This window comes from Eriocheir sinensis, chromosome 25, assembly GCF_024679095.1.
Source record: "Eriocheir sinensis breed Jianghai 21 chromosome 25, ASM2467909v1, whole genome shotgun sequence".
In the NCBI taxonomy this organism is placed as follows: domain Eukaryota; kingdom Metazoa; phylum Arthropoda; class Malacostraca; order Decapoda; family Varunidae; genus Eriocheir; species Eriocheir sinensis.
The window spans coordinates 269,896-297,221 of record NC_066533.1 but is presented as its reverse complement, the minus strand read 5'-3'; the positions used below and the strand labels follow the sequence as shown (position 1 = coordinate 297,221).

The following is a 27,326-nucleotide window of genomic DNA, read 5'->3' as shown; positions in this document are numbered from 1 at the left end:
TAGGAGCGTACACTGCAAGAAGAGACATGAAGCCCAGTGTGTGCTTCAGCCTCACTTGCATTACACGTTCATCAACCGGTGCAACCTCAACCACAAATGGCAGCAGTTGGCTGGAGATGCCCATAGCTAACCCCTTGACATGCAAGCCATTGCTCATGCTGGACCAGTAGGTGTATCCCCCTTACTGATCTCGCCACTGCCAGGCCTCCTCATCTCAGAGAGTGCCACTATGTCCACCCTCAGCCTTCTGAGCTCATCTGATAGGTAGGCCAGTCGATCATTGTCCAAGAGGCTCCGGACGTTCCAGGAGCCCACACGCAGAGCCCTCCGAAGGTTAACCCCGGGCCTGGTTCTGCGGGTGGCCGCAGCCTCTGCACCACCCCGGCCACCCCCAAAACAAAAAGAGGGGCTAGGGGGCCCTTCCTTCTTCAAGATGCAGGGGTCCCGTAGGCTTTGCCCTGCACCTGTCACTGACACCAGGCTCCCCAGATGCGGGTGCATTGTGGAAGCCTGCCGCGCGGTCGGGCCCCCCAGCCAGACCAGATCGGGGTTGAGGCTCGCACCCAATCCCGACCTCTACTTGTAATTTGTTTTTAGCGAGGGATAATTTTTTAGTGGGGGAAGGGGGTGCAAACCCCTTTCCCCAACCAGCCCAGATCAGGGGCTGGCCTGACTGCTCACCATAGGGGCAGGGACGCAGGACCCCTGGGAGGATTGATCCTCTGGTTACCCAAATATAAGAAGCATGAACAGGAAAGAAAAAGAGGGGAAAGACAGCTCCAGGAGGTTGAGGACGCTGCATTCCTCATTCAGAAAGACCTACCCCAACCTAGAGAGCGAGAAAGTGAAAAATGTACTAGTACGTGATTGACCACAGGATTTCACATTGTTGTCCGTAATTAACCTCTTACAGATTAAAAAAAAAAAAAAAGATAAATATCTAGCAGCAAGTGCAAGTTTAGTCAGTGAGGGCCTCATCCCCACTTGTCTGATACATACCCTGGTGAGGTAGATGGTGCGAGGTGTGATGTGAGTATTCATCAAGTAGTACACTATGCGTGCCTGAATGTGACCTTCATGTTTGTGAACAACAACTTTCTCTCCTGAAAAAAATACATAGATATAAACATTTATCCAGCAGCAGATGAATGGATGAGGAAGGATGTTAAATGTAAATGACATGTTACAGGGTTCTGATATCTATGGTTCTTTAAAAAAATTGGTGAAGGGAGGGAGCATTAGAGGGAAAAGGAGGTACCAGATGAGAGATTATCAGAGCTGTCAACAGTATAGAATTTTGTTACAGTAGGTTCTCATCAGTACAAACTTGTTTCAAGTCTCCGTATGGAGTATTGTAAACAATAAATCCTAAATCTTCCCCACTCGCTAGCTCCAAATTTTGTGGGCCAACTTTTTTTTTTAGACGAATATATGTTTCAAAGCAGAATTTAGTGAGGATTCTTAAGGTATCCTCAAAATCCTCATACGCCTATTAGTTCCCAAGTTACACCGAGAAAACTGTATTTTTTTCCTCCCGTCAGAGTAGGCTAACAACTAAAAATTGCTCAAAGCTCCTCATCTACGCTCCTTAGAAAGGTTGCCATATGTTACAATTAAGAAACTTATCCCAACAAATGACACTTCTAAATTTGACATACTTTCACCGAAAACTTAATTTTTAATCAATTTTTTTAACTTTTATGACGCATTAGCATTAGCAATGGGAGGAGCAATGGGAGGGGACATCTAGCTCATAATATAACCAGGCAGCTTAGAAGTAATTCTAGGGGAGTAACAGAGGACGGGCTAAGAATCTTCTATACTAACAGCAGGAGCCTCAGAAACAAGATAGACTTACTAAAGGGTGAAGCTTTGGGTGGACGTTTACAAAGGGAAAGAAAAACTAACTCTAGGAGTTATGTACAGGCCACCCAACCTTAACAGGCAGGACACGAGTATATTACTACAGGAGATTGGCAGGGCGAGTATGAGTAGAAATGTCTGCGTAATGGGGGACTTTAATTATAGGAATATAGACTGGGAAGACCTAGTGGGTGACCTGGAAGCCGAGGACTTTCTTGAAGTTATACAAGATAGTTTCCTTAAGCAGGTTGTTACTGAGCCTACCAGAGGAGAGAACATATTAGACTTAGTCCTAACCAATACTGGGAACTTGCTACGTGAGTTGGAGGTGGGCAGAGAGTTAGGAAATAGTGATCACAGAACGGTTCGTTTTAGCTTGGACTGGGCGGTAACCTGAGAACCAAACCCAGTGTTAGTGCCAGATTTCAGAAGAGCAAATTACGAGGGGCTTCGAAGACATCTTGAAGGGGTAAACTGGGATAATTAAGGGATTCATGAGGGCCAGAACTGCAGATTGGAGAGCCAGGAGAACCAGGTAGAAATGTCTTACAATAATTTAGTTAGAGTAATAGTAGAGGGGCAAGGACAGCATATACCACAGCGAACACTTAGAAAAGAAAACAATGATCCTAAGTGGATGACTCGTGGACTAAAACACGAGATTGGGTTAAAGAAGGGAATTTATCAGAAAATAAAGAATGGTGAAACACATCTCAGGGGCCGGTATGTCGAACTATCTAGATTAGTTAAGAAAAACACCAGGATAGCAAAAAAGAACTATGAGATCAAAGTAGCAAATGAGACAAAAAGTAATCCTAAGGGCTTCTTTCAGATGTATAGAACAAAAACACGGGAGAAAATTGGACCGCTGAAAACAAACACAGGGGAGCTAGTAGAAAATTACGAAAATATGAGCACATTGTTGAACGACTACTTCCTTTCAGTATTCACACAGGAGGATCGAACGACTATACCGGAAAGAGTGCAGGTGTACGAGGGCGGGGATGGCGATAAATTGAGGGATATAATCATTACCAGGCAAGTAGTTCAGGACGAGATAGATAAGCTTAAGAAGAACAAGTCGCCAGGTCCTGACGGGATATTTCCGAGGGTATTAAAGGAATTAGGTGATGTACTCAGTGACCCACTAACCAACATTTTTAAAATGTCGGTAAATACTGGCTATGTGCCGAGCCTATGGAAAGTAGCTAATGTGACGCCGATTTTTAAAAAGGGGGACAGGTCAGTTGCTTCAAACTATCGCCCAATTAGCTTAACATCGGTTATAGGCAAGATGCTGGAGTCCATAATAGCCAGGAACATTCGGGAGCATTTAGAGAAACATAGCTTAATTCACGACTCGCAGCATGGGTTCACAAAAGGTAGGTCATGCCTCACCAATTTCTTGTCCTTCTACAATAAAGTATTTGAGGCGGTTGACAGAGATGAAATTTATGATGTAATCTATCTTGATCTTAGTAAAGCGTTTGACAAAGTTCCTCACCAACGACTGTTGCTTAAATTACAGGCTCACGGAGTAGAGGGTAAAGTTTTGAACTGGGTCAAGGCGTGGCTTAGCAATAGGAAGCAAAGAGAGCAAATCAATGGTAAAAGATCTGACTGGGGATGTGTTACGAGTGGGGTCCCACAAGGTTCGGTATTAGGTCCACTTTTGTTTATTATTTATATCAATGACTTAGATACAGGAATTAGTAGTGATGTTAGTAAATTTGCAGATGATACCAAGATCGGTAGAGTAATTGAGTCAGATCAGGACGCTCGTATTCTCCAAGGTGAACTCAACAGATTGTATGACTGGGCGGATAAATGGCAGATGGAGTTCAATGTAGGGAAGTGCAGTATTCTGAGTGTAGGTAGGAACAACCCCTCACATAACTATTGCTTAAATGACTCTCTCATAAGCAGGTCTGGGTGCGAGAGGGATTTAGGGGTCTTAGTGAGCTCTGATCTCTGTCCAAGGGCACAATGCATTCAAGCTAGAAATCGAGCTAATAGGGTACTGGGATTTATTTCAAGGGGCGTAAGCAACAGAAGCCCCGAAGTCTTCCTCAAACTATATTTAGCATTAGTTAGACCTCATCTTGACTATGCGGTTCAGTTCTGGTCACCTTACTATAGAATGGATATCAAAATGTTAGAATCGGTGCAGAGGAGGATGACTAAGATGATTCAGGGGTTGAGAAACTTGCCACACGAGGAAAGACTCAAACAGTTAAGCTTGCATTCTCTAAAAAGGCGAAGGGTGCGTGGAGACATGATCGAGGTTTATAAATGGATGAAGGGCTTTAATAAGGGAGACATTCATAAGGTTTTGTTGGTAAGAGAGCTGGGTAGGACACGAAGTAATGGGTTTAAACTGGATAAATTCAGATTCAACAGGGACATAGGCAAAAATTGGTTTACTAACAGGGTGGTGGATGAGTGTAATAGGCTTAGCAGTCATGTGGTGAGTGCCAATACAATTGTCACATTCAAAAATAGACTAGATAAATTCATGGACAGCGATATTAGGTGGGGTTAGATACACAGGAGCTTAGGGTCAAAGGAGCTGCCTCGTACAGGCCTACCGGCCTCTTGCAGACTCCTGTGTTCTTATGTTCTTAAGTTATTTCGCGTCATCGTGGGCCAGGACCTTTTACCTTTTCATGACACTAAACGCGTCATCGTGCACGAGAGGGTTAATGACGTTGATGCTGCTGGCGTCATATACAGTCAAACCTCAGTTTACGAGTTTAATTCGTTCGAGAATTTTGCTCAGACACCAAAACGAATTTCCTCATTGAGATTAATGTAAATCCCATTAATGCATTCCATATCTCAAAATAAAATTATTTATATAAAAATCATTTTACATGTTATTTTTTACAGAATTAAAGTTATTTTACAAACAAATAGCAATGATAAATATTATGAAACACAAATCAATGTGTTACGGTTGTTACAGAGACTCCCGCAATAGCTAGCTACGCTCATGGGGTAGGCTTCGTCCCGGGGTTTAGCAGCCGCAGTTTACTTATTCTCGAGGCAACGGAACTACGTCCGACCACCAACGAAAAGCTAACTCGACGAATCGTCTGGGATGGAGGGTGAACGGGAGTCAGTCACGTCCAGGAAGGCATACAAGCTGCTGAGGCTCTCCCCCCGTTCCTGCTGCGAGGATAGTATCCACTGTTTCTGTTTTATTATTTGCAGCACCATCCCTTTCAACCATCTTTCTGGGGGACATTGTTAAGGCACAAAGAACTCACACTGTAGTGGTGAAAGCATGACACGAGCGCACAGATGCTATTTCTAGGAGTTTACAACATGGACTGTTACGATCCGTCGTCTGGCGGTCAAGAATTACCCTAGACCGAGCAAGAATTAACCCCAAATCTTGCGAAATTCTTGCGTTTCTTGTTCTGGTGTGTCAGATTTTAAAGAATTCACCCCAATTCTTGGCAAGAATCGGGGGTCCTGCGCAAGCCGCGGTGGGACTGGGTACAGTCACTTTTTTGCTGGCCGCACCTCCATAGGCCTATGGTGATGACCATTTCCTGAGCTTCCTATGGGTAACCCTGCCAGGTGGGGGTGGACATAGGAGTTCATGAGGTTATTGTTGTGTTACTGTTGCACCACAACCCATTTTAAAGCATCACTGTATGATAGTAAGAACTTCCCGGTATGAAAACATCGTCATCATTAGAAATACGAAATTGAAACGATGCCATTTCTCAACATTTTGTAGAGAAAAAGGACGATTTAAGAAACTCCGACGCATGCAATGACGTTAAGTAACTACTGAAATACTCCTAATGAACTGCAGATCCCGTAACTGTGACTAAATTAACGTGTGTTGTCATTGCTGTGACAAAGTGAGAAATAGTGTTGGTTCATCCAATCATATGGACAAGATAGAGTGCTCAAGAATGTCTCAAGAATGGGGGGTCGTTCAAGAAGGCCATATATCGCCAGATAACGCCTTAGGGCTGCAAACTTGCCACCCTTTCCTTAAAATACGGAACTCCATTTGTTCCGTATTTGCCAGTCTGAATGGTTAAGCAGATAAAATTCAGTGTTTAAAAAATGTAGTGAGCGCATTTTTCAGTGAACCACAAAACCAATCCATAAAATTATGTTTGTCAAGGGTCGTCCTGAAATAAGTGTAAAATATGCATTGTAATGTCTCTCCCCCTTCCTCTTGCCTTCACCAGCAGTGGGCAGTGGCTGTCAGTCATGGCAGGCCAGATAAATTTTAGGGTTGCCATCCGTCCCTTAAAATATGGATTCATTCTGTACTGGAGAATGGGATGTTTGTTTGTTTTAGATCAAGGTGGCAGCCCTAACTGAGGTTCTCTTCCCACTGTTTTCTGCTCTGATTGAAGGCTATGGGATGTTGCATTCCTTATTTGTTTTAGATCAAGGTGGCAGCCCTAACTGAGGTTCTCTTCCCATTGTTTTCTGCTCTGATTGAAGGCTATGGGATGTTGCATTCCTTATTTGTTTTAGATCAAGGTGGCAGCCCTAACTGAGGCTCTCTTGCTACTGTTTTCTGCTATAAGCACTCATTTTGCAGCGAAAAAAGGGAACCCACGCTAACGTCTTCGAATTGTACAAAGAGACACACCATTTTTCATTGAAAGACCGACTTGCTCTGCTAGGCTGACATAATCCGATAGAGTCAGTCTATCAGCATCATCCTCTCCCCTTCATGAGCAGTCACTTCGAGGACATACACGCTTGACCATGATGGCCTGCATATACCCCGCGTCCCCACCTGAGGGGTGGCGACAAAAAAAAATAAAAATAAATAAAAATAATAAATAAAAAAAAAAAAAAAAATAAATAAATAAATAAATAAATAAATAAATAAATAAATAAAAATATATATAATAAAATCAATAAATAAATAAATAAATAAATAAATAATAAAAAATAAATAAATAAATAAATAAAATAAAATAAATAAATAAAAAAACCAAAAAAAAAACCCAGGATGCTTGTATACCAAGTCACCACCCATAAATCAAGGCATTTTTTGTGGGATTTAAATCAAAACGCTCGTAAGCAGAGGTTTGACTGTAGTTCTATCAGACGTGGGCAACGAGTATGACGCCAGCACCGGAGAGCGAGAAGCTATCTGGAATTTGAAGGGCGCGTGTAACTATGTCTATGTCGATGCTAAGTGACTAACTGGCATCTCTTTTGTCCCTTACACTTCTTCGTGCTAAAAATAGCCAACAGTTCCTGTCTACACATCATGGCGTCTGCAGAGCGATTATGTTCCCTCAGCTGTCCTGTTTCTGCGGTGTTCCTTTAGTTTCTGCCCATTGTGTGCGCACTGAGTGTAGTCTTGACACCTCCACTTATATACGTGATGTTCTAGATGAACCAATATCTTGTTCACGGGAGTGTTCAGAGGAGTGGGAAGTGGGAGTTGGATTTTGGGGGTAATCATGGAATTCCAGCCAAACGGTCTGTCCAAATCATAATCTGATTTCACAGTTGAGTTATACGGATGATTTTCTACAACTTTTATTCAATGGGATTCATTCCAGAATGAAAAAACTACAAAAATTATTTTTTGAGTTTCACCACAACTTTGGCTCTCTGTAGGCAGTAAATTTCCAGGTCAAAGGTTATAAACTACAGTACCCTCTCGAGTTTCGCGCTATCCAAGTTTCGTGATCCTCGAGTTTAGCGCTTAGTCCTAAATTCTTACCATCACGACTTTCGTGCCTTACCTCCACGAGTTTTGCGTTGTTTTGACATGTACGGGTCACGTCTACCTACCGTCGACGTCATGCGTGCTGCCTTAAAAGGCGGTGTCCAACCATTGGGGCAATGGGTTGCCCGTATGCCCAACCGGGAGCGAGTTGTTGGTTGTCCTTATGAATGGAAAACGGTTGTGAGTACAAGTGTGGGTATGTGGGTACCAAATGCCTGCATGTAAACAGACGGCAGCAGTGGCTGAGGAGTGAGGAGCAGTGGAAAATGGCCCACCAAGAGACTCATATAATAGACTGGCAGAGCTGCTTTGCTTACTACTTGATTAACAAGATAAGAGAACACCCCGAGCTGTGGAACCACAGTCCAAAACCCTTTTTCTCAAGTCTATGAAAATTGCAGATCTCCCAGTGTTGTTGTTTTCTTCTTCTTCTTTTGACCTGTAATGCATGGCAGCGACGGTGAAAAGTAATAGTGGAAAATAGCAAAAGGGCATAGATAAGCAAAATCAGTGAAAGAAAATGACAGTAAAACACCTAAGTTCAGGGTGAAGTGTATAAGTGCACACTGTGAAGTAACTAAGGGCCGCTTTCAGTCACTTTGTTTTGATCGTTACCAATGGTGGCGATCGCCGCTTAATATTTCACGTGAAACTGGCCGATGGGGTGGTGGTGGCTGCAGATGAAGCGAGAGATGTTGACAGTGTGTGATAAGTGCGGGGCTAGGCTAACCCCGCAGCCACCACTACCCAATCGGCCAGTTTCACATGGAAATACTATAGCGGCGAATGCCACCATTGGTAACGATCAAAACAAACAAAATGAATGTGAAAGCGGCCCTAAGTGCATGTTGTGAAGCAATACAAAGCATTACAGGTCCAAAAAAGAAGAAGGTCCACTACACTGGCCGGTGTTGCAAGAAATATCTCCCCGCTGAAATTAGTCATCCTGCTGTTCACCACGCATGTGCGCTATAGGAATATGCAGCATTAACCCGTACAGTGTTTAGTACGTACCTCTTAGGGAAGTGTTTAGTACAGGTAACTCTCGATTTACGCGAGTTTGGTTTACGCGTTTTTGAAATAACGCGGGGTCCAAAATCCAAAGAAATGTTTAATTTACACGTTTTTTTCACTTATACGTGATATTTTATGGAGTGGCCACCAGATGTCTCACGCAACTGGACTCACACGGCGCCGCGGCCACACAGCTGAGCTCAGTTCTTCCCACGCGCCACTGAACAACAATACAGTACCCACGCTGCCACGCTACTCAACAATAGGGGTCGGCAGGTACCGGTACCAGTATCGGTACTAACGGTACCAGCTATACGGTACGGTACCGGTACCAGATTGCTCGGTACCGGTACCAGACTGCTTGTTACTGGTACCAATACTAGCCAGTTGCTCATAGTGTCCCTCATTTCTTCCTCACACGAGTGAGGCTGAGACTGAGTGCCTTAGTAGATATCTCAGTGATATGGATATTCTCTCTCTCTCTCTCTCTCTCTCTCTCTCTCTCTCTCTCTCTCTCTCTCTCTCTCTCTCTCTCTCTCTCTCTCTCTCCACTGAATGAAGTGAATATTTATTTTTCGATAGAAACCTACCTCTTGTTTGATTTATATTGTTTTTGATTTACACGACCTCTTCAAGGACACAATACTCGCGTAAATCGATAGTCACCTGTACATATATATATACGCAAGCTCTTTTGAGGGCTTATATGCCCTTTATTTTTGTTTGTGTATGTAACATTGTTCATTGACAGTAAAGAGGAATAATTTGACAAGTCTTCGTATTTTTAAATGGATGTTAAAGGGCCTTTCTGTACATTTGTCCGCATTCCAAAAAAAATCACTATACAAGAAGGTAAGTTACTTTCTTCTAGGTAATTACTCCTTGATTCTATAATCAGTAAGGCATGTGGAATTGTAAATTATGGTTCAGAGTAATTGGAAATGAAAACTTATCGTCGGAAGCTTCATAGTGTTTTGTTGAACTTTGTGACCTACGGTTGTAGTACAGACGGCCTTGAAGCGAGCGGTGTTGCCTGATGCGCATCCAATCATTTTCTTGTACTTACAATTCCTGTTTATTTTTTTAGGTTTTTGTGATGTAAAGAAGTACTTGTACATTACTCACGCTTTAGGGTAGTGAGAAGTGTTTATAATGGAAAGAATATAGGCTCTAAAAAATGTAAAGATAAAGTTCCCTTTCCTGGTATGACATCGTTAGCTCTGAGATGGAGAAAATAAGACAATGAACAATCTAGGGTTCCATTCCTTGCATATAAATAATATATATATCAAATGATTTGTAATTCTTTTTAATTTTTAGGGGCAAATAAAAAATAAAATAAAAAAAAACGAAAAAAGTGCAACCTGGCATGACCCCTATCGATGACAAAAGATGACACTGTACGGGTTAAAAGTATTGATTTGCCTGGTTTTGTTCTAGTTTGTCCGCTTGTGATCTTTGTGAGCGGTAATGGAAACAGTATGCAAGGTGAACCTCTCTGCGAGCTATTTTGCGGCGGCGGCAGCGGTTTATGTTAAATAGGCATTGAAAAGTCAATCATGATATTACTGATTTAATGATTTATAACAGAAAGAGTTAGCAGATTATTTCATAACACACAGAAAACTACCAGAAAAATATAGGTTTGTCCAACTGTCCCACGGGTGAACGCGAGTGACCACCCTTACTTTAGCAGACGACACCACGTGGATCACAAGCGTGTATTCAGAACTGCCAGCCAATTGTGAGGCAGCCGCCTTCAACTGCGGCTTAAAACGACCTGTTCTCACTTCCCATTTGCTGCCTATTACCAAGGTACGTGTTTTGAGATAACAAGGGAGTAAAGTCGAAAAAACTGTGATAACAAGGGAGTAAAGTTGAAAAAAAGTCATTATTTTCCACGGGGCGGAACCAATAAGCGCTTTTACATGTATTTCAATACCTCGAGTTTCGCAATCCTCGAGTTTAGCGCTATACCTTCGGAATGAAGCAAGCGCGAAACTCGAGAGGGTACTGTATATTTTACAGACTCCATTGTGATAAAATGAGCAACTTTCCTTCAATAAATTTTCCTGTATGTCACACCAATAAAAACTTGGAATTTGGGGGGAATCATGGAAGTCCAGCCAAACAGTCAGTCCAAATCATAATCTGATTTCACTGTTGAGTTATATGGATGATTTCCTACAACTTTTATTCAATGAGATTCAATCCAGAATGAAAAAACTACAAAAAGTTACCAAAATTATTTTTTTAGTTTCAGTACAACTTTGGCTCTCTGTAGGCAGTAACTCTCTGGATCAAAAATTATAAACTATATTTGTCAGACTCCATCTTGATAAAATGAGCAACTTTTCTTCAATAAATTTTCCTGTACAGTCAAACCTCGGTTTATGAGTTTAATTCGTTCTGGAATATTGCTCACACATCAAAACATTCGTAAACCAAAACGAATTTCCCCATTGAAATTAATGTAAATCTGATTAATGCATCCCATATCTCCAAAAAATATTTTATATAAAGATCATTTAAGCCTTTCCATCTGTGACGCAGACGTTGGCGTCACAGTATGGAAAGGGTCAAGAGGAAATGGAAGAGAATTAATCCTCCTCTAAACCTCTCACTCCTCCTCTAAATTCCTCTTAATCCTCTTCCATTTCCTCTTAAGAGGTTTAGAAGAGGATTAAGAGAAAATGGAAGAGGATTAAGAGGTTTAGAGGACTAACCCTTTCCATACATTGACACCGTCGGACGCCTGTTGGACGCCGACGTCGGCGTTGCCAGAGTGAAGGAGTTAACATGTTATTTTTTACAGAATTAAAGTTATTTTACTAACAAATAGCGATGATAAATAATATGAAACACAAATCAATGTGTTACGGTTGTTAGGGAAACTCCCGCAACTGGTACCTACGCTTGAGGGATAGGCTTCGTCCCAGGGTTTAGCAGGCGCAGTTTCCCTATTCTCGAACCACCAGAACTACATTTGACCACCAACGTGAAGCTAACCTGACGTATCGTCCGAGATGGAGGGAGAACAGGAGTCAGTCACGTCCAGGAGAGCATACAAGCTGCTGAGGCTCGTCCCCTGTTCCTGTTGCCATCATAATATCCACAGTTCCTGTTTTCTTCTTTGCAGCACCATCCCTTTTAACCATCTTTCTGGGGAACATTGTTAAGGCACAAAGAACTCACACTGTAGTGCTGAAAAAATGACATGAGGGCACAGATGCTATTTCTAGGAGTTTACAATGCAGACTGAGACTAAAGCCGTCGTCTGGCGGTCAGGAATTACCCTAGACCGAGCAAGAATTAACCCCAAATCTTGCGAAATTCTTGCGCTTTTAATTCTAGTGTGTCAGATTTTAAGAACTCCCCCAATTCTTGGCAAGAATCGGGGGTCCTGCGCAAGCCGCGGTGGGACTGGGTACAGTCACTTTTTTGCTGGCCGCACCTCCATAGGCCTATGGTGATGACCATTTCCTGAGCTTCCTATGGGTAACCCTGCCAGGTGGGGGTGGACATAGGAATTCATGAGGTTATTGTTGTGTTACTGTTCCACCACAACCCATTTTAAAGCATCACTGTATGATAGTAAGAACTTCCCGGTATGAAAACAGTCATCGTTAGAAACAAGAAATTGAAACGATGCCATTTGTCAATATTTTGTGGAGAAAAAGGATGTTTTAAGAAATTCCATTGCATGCAATGATGTTAAATAACTTCTGAAATACTTCTAATGAACTGCATATCCCATAACTGTGACTAAATTAATGCGTGTTGTTATTGGTGTGACAAAGTGAGAAATAAGTGTTGGTTCATCCAATCATATGGACAAGATAGAGCGCTCTGGCAGATTACTGAAGGGAAGTGAAAAACAGTCTCAAGAATCGGTCGTTCAAGAAGGCCATATATCGCCAGATGATGCCTTATGGTTCCAAACTTGTCACCCTTTCCTTAAAATACGGAACGCCATTTGTTCCGTAATTGCCTAGCTGAATGGTTAATCAGATAAAATTCATTGTTTTAACCCGTAAACTGCTACTGGGCTGTGGCGAGGTATCCTTGTGCTGCGGCAGTATTAACCCGTGGGCTTCGGCTATGGGAAAGCCGAGAAGTGCCTGAGAAACGACAAAAGCCTCTGCATTTTGAGACTAAGAAAAGAGCATGGAACATACATCCGAGTACTCCTCTCATAACCATAAAACCATTAAAAATATTTACTTTTATTCAAACTCCATTATTTTTTGGGTGGTGTTTGTTACAAAATAAAGTCTCGTGACACGTGGCAATTAGCAGAGTCGGTTGTTGTGTACTATAGAGAATTTGACAAGTTATTACTCTATGAATAGCTAATTCAGTATGCCATGACCTTACAGCACCACCTATGACAAAAAAGCAGGGTGGGTTGCGCTATGCCACCACCGCCTACAATTAGCTCGAATTGGGCGTTTTATGGCGAGCCCTTTTTAGGGTCCACCATACCACAGCCACAACTCGTGAAAGCCCAAAAAAGGGTCTGCCGACGTTCTCGGGTTAAAAAAGGTCGCAATTACAGTATCAGTAAAGATAGCATTCCAGTGTCTGGAGGATGCCACTGCATTTACTTGCAAAATAAAGTTGTAGTAGGTGTCTTTGTTTTCATATAATTGCATTCCAAAGCTGTATTTTGGCACAAATGGAAGCTCCTCTGTCAGCGCGGGAGGAAGGGGAAGGGAATAGAGAGGGACGGGTGGGGGGAACTCATTGCCATTGAGACGGGAGAGACAGCAGCGTTGTCAATGCCAGCAACACATGTGGCAGTGCGGTAATTCATGTCATGCTTCATTCCGAAGGTATAGCGCTAAACTCGAGGATCACAAAACTCGAGGTATTGAAAACACTGAAAAAGCACTTATCTGTTCCAACCCGTGGAGATTTTTTTTTATTTATTTATCCTTTTTTTTATACATCTGGGCTATGGCGCCGGTAGACTATCCATCTGGGCCTGATGGTCGGCCCCGAGCCCGTCATGGTGCAGGAAACTGTTTATAAAGGCGCCATTATAATTGGTTCATGCTGCCTGCCCCAGAGCTCACTTTTTTTCCTCCTTTACTCCCTTGTTATCTCAAAATATGTACCTTGGAAAAAGGAAGAAAACAGAACAGGTCATTTTAAAGCCACAGATGAAGCCTTACGACTGGCTGAGCTCTGAAAACACGCTTGTGATTCGCTGGGAGTCTGATGACGTCATCGCTGGCGCTCACCCGGTCAGCGGCCTCGCTGCCTTGTGGCAGTGTCACACAGGCCGATTTCCTCTAACCGTTGTGGCTACTGGCAACGCCCGTGCGCCTATCCGGGAGCGAGTTGTCGGTTGTCTGTAACCTGGTGTCACACCGGGCCTTTTTCTTCCCACCACGTTGGCGGCAGCTTGGACAACTGGCAAATCCAGCTTTTCCGGGTGTGCATCACACATGGCCAAGGTCGGTTGCCCGTATCCACATCCACAACGTAAACAAAGCACTTGCCCTGTATCGACATGGCGTCATCTAAAGTAAGGGCTGTCGTGGTTTGTGCTGCCATTACCCAAGTTATGGACTTGTTGCTGCAGTTAAATGGCAGGAAGAAGCTGTTGTGGGTGTGGCATGCCTGTGGGTCCTCCGTGCCAGTTCTCATTGTCACCATTGCGCATGAACGGCCAACCCACCCATCTAGACTCCGACCATATAAACACGTGGATCGAGTAACAACAACGACACACACACACACGCATGCACACACCAGACTCATAGCAGATGTTTCTCACAAACAAAAATGACTTCGCCATTTCCTAGACACCTAGAGTGTGTTAGAACCTACTTGGTGAGTGGTTCATACAAAAAAGAGAAAATCAGTGAAGAACAAGGAGGCTTCAGGAAGGGAAGTGGATGTGTGGATCAGATATTTTCCTTCAGGATGGTAGTAGAAAAAATAATAGCAAAAGGAAAGAAACTATACGCTGCCTTCATGGATTTGGAAAAAGCTTATGACAGAGTCGATTGGATTGCATTGTGGGATGTTTTAAAGATTTATGGTGTGGGAGGAAAACTGCTTAGTGCAATAAAGTCTTTCTATGAGGATGCATCTGCATGTGTCAAAAATTACTGGAGAAACAAGTGAACATTTTGAGATAAAAGTGTCCTTAAGACAAGGGTGTGTTATGTCACCATGGTTATTCAATATTTATATGGATGGTGTTATTAGAGAAATGAAGGGCAAACTTGGAAAAGTTGGAGTAAGACTGTTCAGTGAGGGAAGGAAGTGGGTACTGAATTCGATACTGCTTGCTGATGACACGGTGCTCATTGCAGAAAATGAAAGTGACCTACAAAATTTGATCAGTTTTTTATAGTGTCTGTAACAGAAGAAAGCTGAAAGTAAATGTCAACAAAAGTAAAGTGATGGTTTGTGAGCGAAGTAGAAGTGAGGTTGTAGATTTTGTATGCCCATATAGAGTGGGAATTAAATGTGAAAAAGAATGCAAAATATTTTTGAATGGTGAAGAAATGGAGGAGGTCAATGGGTTTAAGTACCTTGGATCAGTTATGTGTAAGCATGGTGGTACAGAGGGAGAGATAAGAGAAAGGGCATTGCAAGGAAGAAAGGTGGTAGGGTCTTTGGGATGAATCATGCATGGCAGAAGTGTGAGCACGGAGGTAAAGAGGGATTTGAGAAATACAATAATAGTACCAACCCTCACATATTCAAGTGAAACGTGGGCCTGGAATGAAAGTCAGAGGTCTAGAGTGCAGGCAGTGGGAATGAGTTATTTGAGGAGTGCTTGTGGTGTGAGTAGAATGGCTGGAATGAGTAATGAAAGTGTGTATGAGCATTTTGGAATGTGTCACAGGGGTGAAGGGAAGAAGTGTGGAGTGGTGGAAGAAGTGAAGCGACAGACTTTAAGGGGAGCGTCTGGTTTTGAACGGGGTTGCCATATCTCTGGTAATTATGCATGAATCACACTGATTTTTATGCTGTGAAGTATTGACAACCTGTACATCAATTTTAGACATTCAGTCCCATTCTAGTCTCCAGCCCTGCCAGCCCCCAACAGCCCCTTCTGAAATTTACGAGTGCTATTCTGGCGTTATTATTGACCCCACAGCCTTCATTTTTTTGTGGCTAAGACACGTTATTATATAGTGTGTTTCTGCGCTTTTAGATTTTTTAATTTTGCTTTTGTTTTTGTTTTATGAATTTTTTCAAGTTTTTATTTTTTTTTATTTTTTTTGCCAAAAAAATATTAATATAAAATGACAGCTCACTTATATATAAAAAAACGAAGCGTACTTTTGATTAAGAAACATTCCTCTGCCGTTTAGTTTTTGTTTCATTGAAATCAAGCAAAAACTGGCCCCAAAATAGATTTTAGAAGGGTAATAACTTATGTTTTGAGATACGGGCCGATAAAGTTTATTCATTGATCTCACACCTGCCATTACATACTAGGAAGGTTTTCAGGTACGATATGTTTTATTATGATTATATGCAAGCTAATAGTACAATCAGGTGTGTTTTTAAGCGTATCAGGCTCCTTCTCCCACCCCTGCCCTTCCTAAAGGCAAGGTGTTATCTTGTCAAGCGCGGGGTAACAATGTTGGCCATACTCCTCATGGTTGTTCAGCTTGATGTTTTCAGTTAGAAGCCACCAGATACATAGTCTGCTGATGCTTCTTCTTTCTTCTCTGGCTTTGGCTTCCGCTGGGCTTGGCTGTGCCTCCTCCTGTCTTTATCTTGTGGTGTGAGGGGTCTTCTTAGTGCCTTCGACTTGATATTGAAGGCTGTCAGCAAACATGCCTTCTGGTACCCGAAGTTGTGGTCTAACATTCCTAGGGCACCCACCATTCTTCTCATGCCTGCAAATCCAACATCATCTATCACAGACAGGTATGTCAATGATATGTTGGTCCTCAAGATCTTGGATGTCTGACGCCCAGCTATCACTGCTTCCGGTTTTGAAGTGTTCTTGAAGTTACAGCTTGTGCAGTGCATGACTATGGTGTTTTCGTATGCATCAGGCTTGAAACTATAATCATAGGCAGGATCTGGGCATGAACAACGAGAGGAAAGTAGGGTTTTCAGCCTCCTTTTCGTCAGCATGACAATCTCGTCGTCACTTTCCACATCTTCATCTCTAGTTTCCATGTCTAGAAAATTTTCTCTAGCAGAGAGTAACGAGGTATCTTCTGTGTCCTTTCCTTGACTCTCCTTTGCGTGGGATGTGCTGGGCTGTGATGTGCTTGCCGTGGGAGTGATGAGTGTGGCGGAGAGTGGTGGTGGCGAGTGTGTGGGCGGCACGGGTTCATCTGACGCGGTGGTGGTGTCAGGTTCAGCATGCTGTATTTTTCTCCATTTCACATCGATGCTCTTCATCCAGGCATCCTTACTCCGCTTCTTCCTCTTAGATACCCGTCCCATGGCTGTGAGCAGGCAAAAAGCAGGAAACAGCGGGAAAATAAGCAGTGGTCTCGAGTCTACACGAGGACAGATGGTGAGCGTCTACTTTCCTTCACAGCATGGCAGGCACTAGCATCTCGGGTTTCTCGGCTGACAGTCCCAGATCCCCACACACGCTTTGCCATACCACGTTCACCAAAAAATATAAAGATTTTGCCGTTCTTTCCACAGTTTTGGGGGAAAGAACCCGACGCTATCGATGTAAACAAACACACGTGGTTGAATACCAGACCTTTAAATGGGATTTAAACCAAAAGTATCGCGTGTTTTACCATAAATCTTTGTGAAATGATAGCCAATGTGTAACCCAACCACATTTTTCTTTTTCACAAAAAGTTATATTTTTCATATTTTTTTGGTCTTCAAACCGGACGCTCCCCTTAAAGTGGTTTGGCCACATGGAGCGAATGGAGGAGAGTAAGATGACCAGAAGGGTGTATGTGAGTGAGATAGAGGGAGGGAATGCTAGAGGATGACCTCCAGTAAAATGGAGGGATAGGGTGCAAGAGTACGTTAGGGAGAGGGGGGAAAGATCTTTGAGAAGCTTTGAGCATGCAAGGAGGGAGTGTCTGGAGAGAGAAAAATGGAAGCTCTTCTGCCGTGGCCATCCCCTGGTGGGAGCTCCTAGGAGCAGGCATCGATGAAATGATGATGATGACGATGAAGATTTGGGTAGGAAAATTTCAGCAAAATACCAAAACAAAAAAACTTTTCTGGAAAGAAGTTAAGAGAATTGGGGGGAGAAAATAATGACCTTTGTAGCATGAAGAGGTAAGATGGGGTGCTTGTGAGAGGGAATGAGGAGAGAAAGGAGGTATGGAAGGAGCACTTTGAAACTAATGAATGAGAGTGTGGGAGGGAGAGCAAAAGTGACTAGTGTAGGAATAAAGATCAATGTAGGGCAGCCAGACCCACTGGGGAGGGTGGAGAGAGGTGAGATAGAGAGGAGGCAATGAAGACATTGGACATCGGAGAGTTATGACAGGAAGAAGTGTGAGTGTGAGCATAGAGGTAAAGAGGGGAATAAAAAATAGTATTATCCTGCCAACTCTGTCATATGCATCAGAGACGTGGACATGGATTGCAGGACAGCAATCAAGAATATGTGCGGTTGAAACGAGCTATATGAGAGGTGCATGTGGTGTGTCAGGATGGGATGGAGAAAGTAACGAAAGTATGTATGAGCGGTTTGGTATGGGTGTGACAGCGAAAGGAGTGGTGTGGTGTGGTAGAGTGGGTGAAGCATGATGCACTGAGATGGTTTGGACACATGATGAGAATGGGGGAGAATGAATTTGTGAAGTGAGTGTATGAGGGAAGGATTGAGGGAGGGGATCAATAGGGTGAGTATTGGAGCGAGAGAGTTGGAAGTAGCAGGACTGAGTGTGTGGAGAGGGAGTGCCAGAACAGGGAGAGATGGAGACACTTCTGTCACGGCAGCCCTTAGTTACTTAACAGTGTGCACTTAAACACTTCACCCTGAACTTAGGTGTTTTTCAGTCTTTTTCTTTCCCTGATTTTGCTTATCTATGCCCTTTTGCTATTTTTCACTATTACTTTTCACCATCGCTGCCATGCATTACAGGTCAAAAGAAGAAGAAGAAGAAAAGGAAAACAAAACTGGGAGATCTACAATTTTCATAGACTTGAGAAAAAGATTTTTGGACTGTGGTTCCATAGCACGGGGTGTTCTTTTATCTTGTTAATCAAGAAGTAAGCAAAGCAGCTCTGCCAGGCCATTTTACGAGTCTATTGGTGGGCCATCTTCCACTGCTCCTCACTCCTCAGCCACTGCCGTCGTCTGTTTGTTTACATGCAGCCGTTCAGTACCCACGTACCCACGCTCGTACTCAAAAACCGTTTTCCATTCATAAGGACAACCAATAACTCGCTCCTGGTTGGGCAAACGGGCAACCGCGGTTGCCCATAGCCCCAATGGTTGGACACCGCCTTTTAAGGCAGCGCACATGACACCGACGGTAGGTAAACGTGACCTGTACATGTCAAAGCAACGCGAAACTCGGGGCGGTAATGCGCGAAAGTCTTGATGGTAAGAATTTAGGACTAAGTGCTAAACTCGAGGATCGTGAAACTTGTATAGCGCGAAACTTGAGAAGGTACTGTATATATATATATATATATATATATATATATATATATATATATATATATATCTATATCTATATATATATATATATATATATATATATATATATATATATATATATATATATATATATATATATATATATATATATATATATATATATATATATATATATATATATATATATATATATATATATATATATATATATATATATATATATATATATATATATATATATATATATATATATATATATTTTTTATGATTTTTAAATTTCCCGCTCGTCGCACCAAGTAGCCATAGTGTGAGTGGCAACACTTTTCCACCAAAACACTTGCTGAAAGCATCCCAAAGCGTTTGAGAAAGTGTGCAATTTGCAGAAGAATTCAGATTTAGAAGTTACATTTCGGGATGAGTTACGTTGTGGAATGTGAATGAGAGCAGTGTTCGCTGTATCTATCACAGTGTGAAAAAAAATTCTTGCCGCAGTAGCTGCGAGTGCTCCGAGTGGAGATAAACCCCGTCCTTTTCTATTTGTTCATGAATTAACCTATTATAAACACAAAAAATGGGCATTTTCTTACCTTAAACAAGAAATTGGTAGGCAGGAGTGGGCACTCCTACGGAATCCGGGTTTCCCGCCTGCCTCAGTTTCTACTCCATGGCCAAAGTTGCCAGTTATGCATTTTCTGCTGCAGTGTTACCAAGCTGGACAAGTGAGCCATTCTGGCAGTGCTGCCTTCCACACTGTCAGCGAGTGAGCCATGTCATACACTCACACTCTCTCTTACTCTCAACCACAATTTCTATTATTGCTCTCTAAATCATACTTTAAATAAGATACAAAACGGTAATTGTGGAGGTTGATTCCACGCCTCCAAAATACAACATTACGCCTCCATATTATATTGTTAAGGGACACATATTTAAACTACTCCAACCGAACTTTAACCCGTTAGCAGCGACGGGCCATTTTGTGGCTTTACCATGTAGCAGCGATGGACCAAATATGTGCCATGATATAAACCCCCCAAAATAAATGATACATAATCTGATCACAAATGCTTTGATATATATTATGAAATGGTTTGTGTGAGGGGTGATTTTTTCTCATTTTTCTCGCTTGGAGGGACCATTAAGAAACATGATCCCCGCTGCTACCAAGTTAAATAACCTGACCTCTAACAGGGGGCCTCGCCTCCCTCGACCCCCCAGTGTGGTAACACTACACTGAGACTGAAGCAGAAAATGCATAACTGGCAACTTGGGCTCATGGGGCCCGTGGGTAACAGCTGAGCCAGGCAGGACCCGGATTCCATAGTGTTTCAAGGGGGGCACTAATTTTATGCTGATTTTCGAATAGTACGGGGGTCCTGGGTCCCTAACCCCCGTACTATTTGAGGGACAACTGTATATATATATATATATATATATATATATATATATATATATATATATATATATATATATATATATATATATATATATATATATATATATATACACACACACAGGTGACTCGATTTTTGAGAGTATTGTGTCCTCGAAGAGTTCGTGTAAATAAAAAACAATGTAAATCAAACAAGAGGTAGGTTTCTATCCGCGAAGTAGCAACCTTATATATATTTTTATTATTTATATATATTTTAAGGCCTTATTAACCCTCCCCACACTCTTACAAATCTTTCCCACATTCCTATTGACCTTTCTCACACTCTTATAAACACTTCCTACGACGTTTTGTTGTTACGACGAGGTCCCAATAAATGATTCTATAATTCTTGTTTCGACTTTCGACATTTGCTTCGTAAATACGATCACACAGGAATTAGTTTGGTGGGGCGGAAGAATACTCAGAGGAAAACCAATATGAGCGTTGCTCACTTCTTTTATATCACAATTAGTTAAATACGGAAGGGGAAAGGGAGGAGAGGGACAGAGTGAGTCATGAAAAAAATACCGATAGAGGATGTAAGAAGGGAGAACAAGGAAAAGTAGTGGAGGAAACAGGGAGAGATAGAGAGGATGAAAACAAGGAGAAGGGTGTGGGGAGGGAGGGACAGTGGGGAGAGTCAGGTGAGGTCCTGAGGGAGAGTCAGGTGAGGTCCTGAAGGAGAGTCAGGTCAGAGCTTCAGTCAGGACATGACCTGACTCTCACTTCTGCCCCTCCTTCCCCACACCCTTTCCATTTCACCTTCTGTGTGTGTGTGTGTATGTGTGTGTGTGTGTGTGTGTGTGTGTGTGTGTGTGTGGCAGAAGGGAGTCAGGTCAGGGCTTTGGTCAGGACATGACCTGACTCTCACTTCTGCCCCTCCTTCCCCACACCCTTTCCATTTCACCTTCTGTGTGTATGTATGTATATGTGTGTGTGTGTGTGTGTGTGTGTGTGGCAGAAGGGAGTCAGGTCAGGGCTTTGGTCAGGACATGACCTGACTCACTTCTGCCCCTCCCTCCACACGCCCTTCCCGTTTCCCCTTCTGTGTGTGTGTGTGTGTGTGTGTGTGTGTGTGTGTGTGTGTGTGTGTGAGTGCGTGCGGGCGAGCGAGCGAGCAAGCGAGTGAGTGAGTGAGTGAGTGAGTGAGTGTGTGTGTGTGTGTGTGTGTGTGTGTGTGTGTGTGTGTGTGTGTGTGTGTAATATAATGGGGAAGGAGAAAGGGAGGAAGAGTGATAGAGTGAGAGATAAGACTAAGAAGGTGTGAGAAAGGAGGAAACAAGGGAAATGAGTGGAGGAAATGGGACGGGAAAAGAAGAGAGAGAGGGATGGAGGGCCAGGTAGAGGTGAGGAAAGAGGGGGAGAGAAAGGGTGTGAGTGGGAGAGAAAGAGATTAAAAGAGAGAGGTAGGGAGGGTCAGGTAAAGGTGAGGAAAGAGGGGGAGAGAAAGGGTGTGAGTGGGAGAGAAAGAGATTAAAAGAGAGAGGGATGGAGGGCCAGGTAAAGGTGAGGAAAGAGGGGGAGAGAAAGGGTGTGAGTGGGAGGGAAAGAGATTAAAAGAGAGAGGTAGGGAGGGCCAGGTAAAGGTGAGGAAAGAGGGGGAGAGAAAGGGTGTGAGTGGGAGGGAAAGAGATTAAAAGAGAAGTAGGGAGGGTCAGGTAAAGGTGAAGAAAGAGGGGGAGAGAAAGGGTGTGAGTGGGAGGGAAAGAGATTAAAAAGAGAGGTAGGGAGGGTCAGGTAAAAGTGAGGAAAGAGGGGGAGAGAAAAGGTGTGAGTGGGAGAGAAAGAGATTAAAAGAGAGAGGTAGGGAGGGCCAGGTAAAGATGAGGAAAGAGGGGGAAAGGGCGTGAGTGGGAGGGAGAGTGATTAAAAGAGAAAAACTGGGAGGGAGGTGAAAGGAAAAGAAGAAAGAAATGAGAAGGAAGGAGAAAAATACGGGAACGGAGAGGGAGAAGAAAGAAAGGCAGTGGGGGAGGAGTGAACCAGGGAAAAGGCTAACGGCCCAATAGGCAGCGACGGAAAAGTAATAAAAAAATAGGTGGGTGACGTAGGTGCTTATTTAGGTGTGTTCCTAATTATGTTGATTTCTATAATTTTCATTTTTTTAGGCTAGAAAATGCTTATTTTACCGCAAAATCCCACGATATAGCGAAAAGTCCGCGATACGATACAATTTAAAAATCCGCGATACAGCGAGACCGTGATAAGTGAACCGCGATATGGCGAGGGATTACTGTATTCACTTCATTCAGTGGAGAGAGAGAGAGAGAGAGAGAGAAATATACATATCACTGAGATATCCACTCAGGCACTCGGTCTCAGCCTCACCCGTGTGAGGAAGAAATGAGGGACACCAGGAGCGACTGCCTAGTATTGGTACCTGTACCGAGCAGCACCGGCCAGTCGCCCCCATCACCAACACAGTAGGAGGAAAAAGGCCTAGTGTGACACCAGGAGCCTAGAGGCACAGTCACACAAGCTAGTTTCTCGGAGTAAGAAGAACTTGGTGTCCTTTATTACCTCAAAAACTCAATATCTCCACCTGTCAACTAAACAATCTTCCAAACACTTATTCCTAATTCTTTGATAACACTCAACCGTCACCTTCTACACTAAACATCCTCGGTCTATCCTTAATTCAAAATCTCAACTGGAAACGTCATATCTCCTCTCACTAAATCAGCTTCCTCAAGGTTGGGCATTCTGTATCATCTCTGCCAGGTCTTTTTCCCCTCCAAGATGGCCTTATCTGCCCTTGTATTGAGTATGCATCTTATGTGTGGGGGAGCTCCACACACACAGCTCTCTTGGACAGAGTAGAGTCTAAGGCTCTTTGTCTCTTCAGTTCCTCTCCTCTAAGTGACAGTTTTCTACCTTTTAAATTGCACTGCCGTGTTGCCTCTCTATCTTATCGATATTTTCACGCTGACAGCTCTTCTGAACTTTCTAACTGCAAAGCCACCCCCCCTCCTCTGTTTTCACTGCACTTGACTTTCTACTTAAGCTCATCCCTATACTGTCCAAATCCCTTATGCAAGAGTTAACCAGCATCTACATTTTTCATCCCTTGAACTGTTAAACTCTGGAACTGTCTTCCTTCGTCTGTATTTCTTTCTGCCTACAACTCGAGCTCTTTCAAGGGGAGAGTATCAGGACACTTTTCCTCCTGAAATTGACTTCTCTTTTGGTCACTCTTCTGAAGTTCTTTTAAAAGGGTAGTGTTTAGCAAGCTTTATTTCTCTTTATTTTTTTCCCCTAGAGCAGCTTTCTTTACTGTAAAAAAAAAAAAAATGGTAGGTACTAATGGTGAAACATGAAAGAAGTATATGAATAAGGAAAACTAAAGACTTTTGAAGAGGCCACTATCTGAAAATTCACAAGGGAACACAACATTAGAGCTACAGAGATACAGAACAAGACACAAGACTAATGTAAAAAAATAATAATAATAATAATATAAAAAAAGGAGAGCCAAGCTAGTGAGTAAAAATATAAATATGAGTCTAAAAAGCCATCATGCCAATGTGCAACATTCACATACCAGTATTATAGATCTTCATGAAAGAAAGGTGGTCTTCAGCAGCTTCATCAAGTGGTTGATACTGCTCCATGTAGTGGTCAATTCGCTGGAGGAAGTCATTGAGTGCATCTTCAGCTGTCATATCACAGTAATCAGGGCTGCTCACTTTAACCTCCTGAAAGTAAGATAATGATTAAAACAATAAAAACAATATCATACTTGAGTATTACCATAACACTAAATGCACCCAAAAATTAGATAGCCTTTGAGATTTTTTTTCTGTCTGTCAACATCTACCTTTCCTTCCTGCTGGAAGTATGCCTTCGTACAGCCTGTGCCTAAAAAGGGTGACCGTTCCAATCCCTCAAACTACCGCCCATAGCTTTACTTTCCTGTATATCTAAAGCTTTTGAATCACTCCTTAACCGGAAGATTCAAAAGCACCTTTCCACTTCTGACCTTCTATCTGATCGCCAGTATGGGTTCTGCAAGGGGCGTTCTACTGGCGATCTTCTTGCTCTCTTAACTGACTCTTGGGCCTGTACCAAGAGTCAAGAAGGTCTAGCGACGAAGATCGAAGGGAAGGACGGTGCGTACCTATAGTCTCTAGCATTTTTGGAACGAAGGTCTGTGGGAGAGACGAAGGGAAGGCAAGGTCTACCCCGTGTCTTCCCTCAGACCTTCGACGAAAAATATGTTTATTTTCCAAATTTGGCATGACAAATAGTTGCAGTTCAGTTTAAACAACCTGAGAAAATATTTTCCCTAATTGAAAAGTCATATATTATAGTTGCAGCGAATGTTTGTCTTCTTTACAACAACAGCACGCGCCTTCAAAGCACAGAGGTACCAGCCAGGCGGGAACCTTCATGGCTCACATTCTCCAACAATCTATGGTTTTTCAAATTCTTTCTCATTTCATTTAAGACGTCTGGCTCTGCAAGTACAAACAAAGGGTATCTCAATAATTTACTGCATGTAAATAATGATTAATAATGGAAAAACCCCCATGAAATAATAAATAATAACTGTTGAATGCGATGCTAGGCTATTTTGAATATTAGGCTACCCATGTTATTTATACATACAACATCAAAATTCCTTATGTATAGACACTTGTAGAGTCGTATGTCACTATATCCCATAATGAGACAAAATATGAGTATCTGAAAGGCTATAGATCGTTTGAATATGATCAAACTATACTGTTTGATATACAAGTTGTTTCTTCATGTCCTTGTATATTATCGATGCAAATTTTATGTTTGTGGTTCATAAATGATGGTTTGAGGATTTTTTGTATACACAAACATTCAAATGATCTTCACACAATCACAAACTCACAATGCGCAGGTGCCACATCTACGTTCACGAGTGGACAGGCGGAATGAAACGGAAAATATTATGGCTGTAATAGCACCATGGAGGTATTATATCTCCATGAATAGCACTGTGTGTTTGTATGTGTTTGCGTGCATTATATCTGGTAGGTGAAAAGTAGGCTGCAGTGTGTGTATGTGCATTTACCTTCCCGAGCGACTTGTGGTAAGGATTGAAGGCACAGTCTGAGGCTGTGCCTACATTGTCGAAGGGAAGGTACGCGGCTCGACCTTCACGACTCTTGGTACGGGCCTTGGTCATCTTCTCTTAGCCGTTTGAAACTTTCTCAGTTGCGCTAGACATATCGAAAGCCTTCGATAGAGTCTGGCACAACTCTTTGCTTTCTAAACTGCCCTCTTTCGGATTCTATCCCTCCTTCTGTTCCTTTATCTCCAGTTTCCTTTCCGGCCGTTTTATCTCTATGGTGGTAGACAGTCACTGTTCTTCCCCTAAACCTATCAACAGTGGTGTTCCACAAGGCTCTGTCCTATCACCCACTCTCTTCCTGTTATTCATCAATGATCTTCTTTCCATAACAAACTGTCCTATCCACTCATATGCTGACGTCTTCACTCTGCATTATTCAACTTTTTACAACAGAAAACCCTCTCAACAGGAATTACAAGATTCCAGACTGCAGAACGCTTAACCTCAGACCTTGCTATCATTTCCAATTGGAGTAAAAGGAACCTTGTGTCCTTCAATGACACAAAAACCCAATTTCTCCACCTATCAACTCAACACAATCTTCCAAACACCTATCCCCTATTCTTCAACAACATTCAGCTGTCACCTTCTTCAGCACTAAACATCCTCGGTCTATCCTTAACTCAAAATCTTAACTGGAAACTTCACACCTCTTCTCTCACTAAATCAGCTTCCTTGAGGTTGGGCGTTCTGTATCGTCTCCGCCAGTTCTCCCCCGCACAATTGCTATCCATATACAGGGGCCTTGTCCGCCCTCGTATGGAGTATGCATCTCATGTGTAGCGGGGTTTCACTCACACAGCTCTTTTGGACAGAGTGGAGTCTAAGGCTCTTCGTCTCATCAGTTCTCCTCTTCTTACTGATAGTCTTCTACCTTTTAAATTCCACTGCCATGTTGCCTCTCTTTCTATCTTCTATCAATATTTTCAACCTGACTGGTCTTCTGAACTTGCTAAATGCATGCTTCCCCCCCCTCAAGCGGCCTCGCCGCACACGACTTTCTACTCAAGCTCATCCCTTTACTGTCCAAATCCCATACGCATGAGTTAACCAGCATCTTCACTCTTTCATCCCTCACGCAGAAAGACTCTGGAACAATCTTCCTTCATCTGTATTTCATCTTGCCTACAAATTGAACTCTTTCAAGAGGAGGGTATCAGGACACCTCTCCTCCCGAAATTGACCTATCTTTTGGCCACTCCTCCGAACGTTTTTCATAGAAGCAGTGAGTAGCAGCCTTTTTTTCATTATTGTTTCCTTTCTTTTGCCCCTGAGCTGTTTCCTCTACTGTAAAAAAAAAAGTGAAATGGAAATGAGTTGCATACACTGAGAAGGTAACATGAGCTCTGACACTCCCAAAAAGAAAGTTATTCAGTGATGCAAAGATGAATATCAGTGACGGGATCTAGTAATGACCTTGGTGTGTGAATGTAAAAGGGCAAGGGTCAGGGTATTCATAATGAAAATGGAGCATTTACAGCTTGCACAGATGATTTCTGCGCCAGTCTGCGCATCGAGGTTTGCTGCGCAACTTCAAATATGCCTCCCATACCATCATTAACATGAAAGAGGCATTAATCATGTGTCCGGCAGTGAC

At 42.7% G+C, this 27,326-nt stretch overlaps 2 protein-coding genes across 5 annotated transcripts in view; both read right to left on the bottom strand.

The window, feature by feature from the left end:
* The window catches only part of LOC127003196 (6-phosphofructo-2-kinase/fructose-2,6-bisphosphatase-like), a 145,680-nt gene that overhangs the window by 41,140 nt on the left and 77,214 nt on the right, over nucleotides 1-27,326 (bottom strand). For all 4 annotated transcript variants that reach the window (XM_050869560.1, XM_050869559.1, XM_050869561.1 and 1 more), the window contains 2 exons: nucleotides 24,164-24,317; nucleotides 1,000-1,103 (listed from right to left, as the gene is read on the bottom strand). In XM_050869560.1, the coding sequence (XP_050725517.1) occupies nucleotides 1,000-1,103; nucleotides 24,164-24,317 (258 nt within the window). The remainder of the gene's footprint in view (nucleotides 1-999; nucleotides 1,104-24,163; nucleotides 24,318-27,326) is intronic.
* The window catches only part of LOC127003199 (uncharacterized), a 98,044-nt gene that overhangs the window by 37,630 nt on the left and 33,088 nt on the right, over nucleotides 1-27,326 (bottom strand). The window lies entirely within an intron of this gene.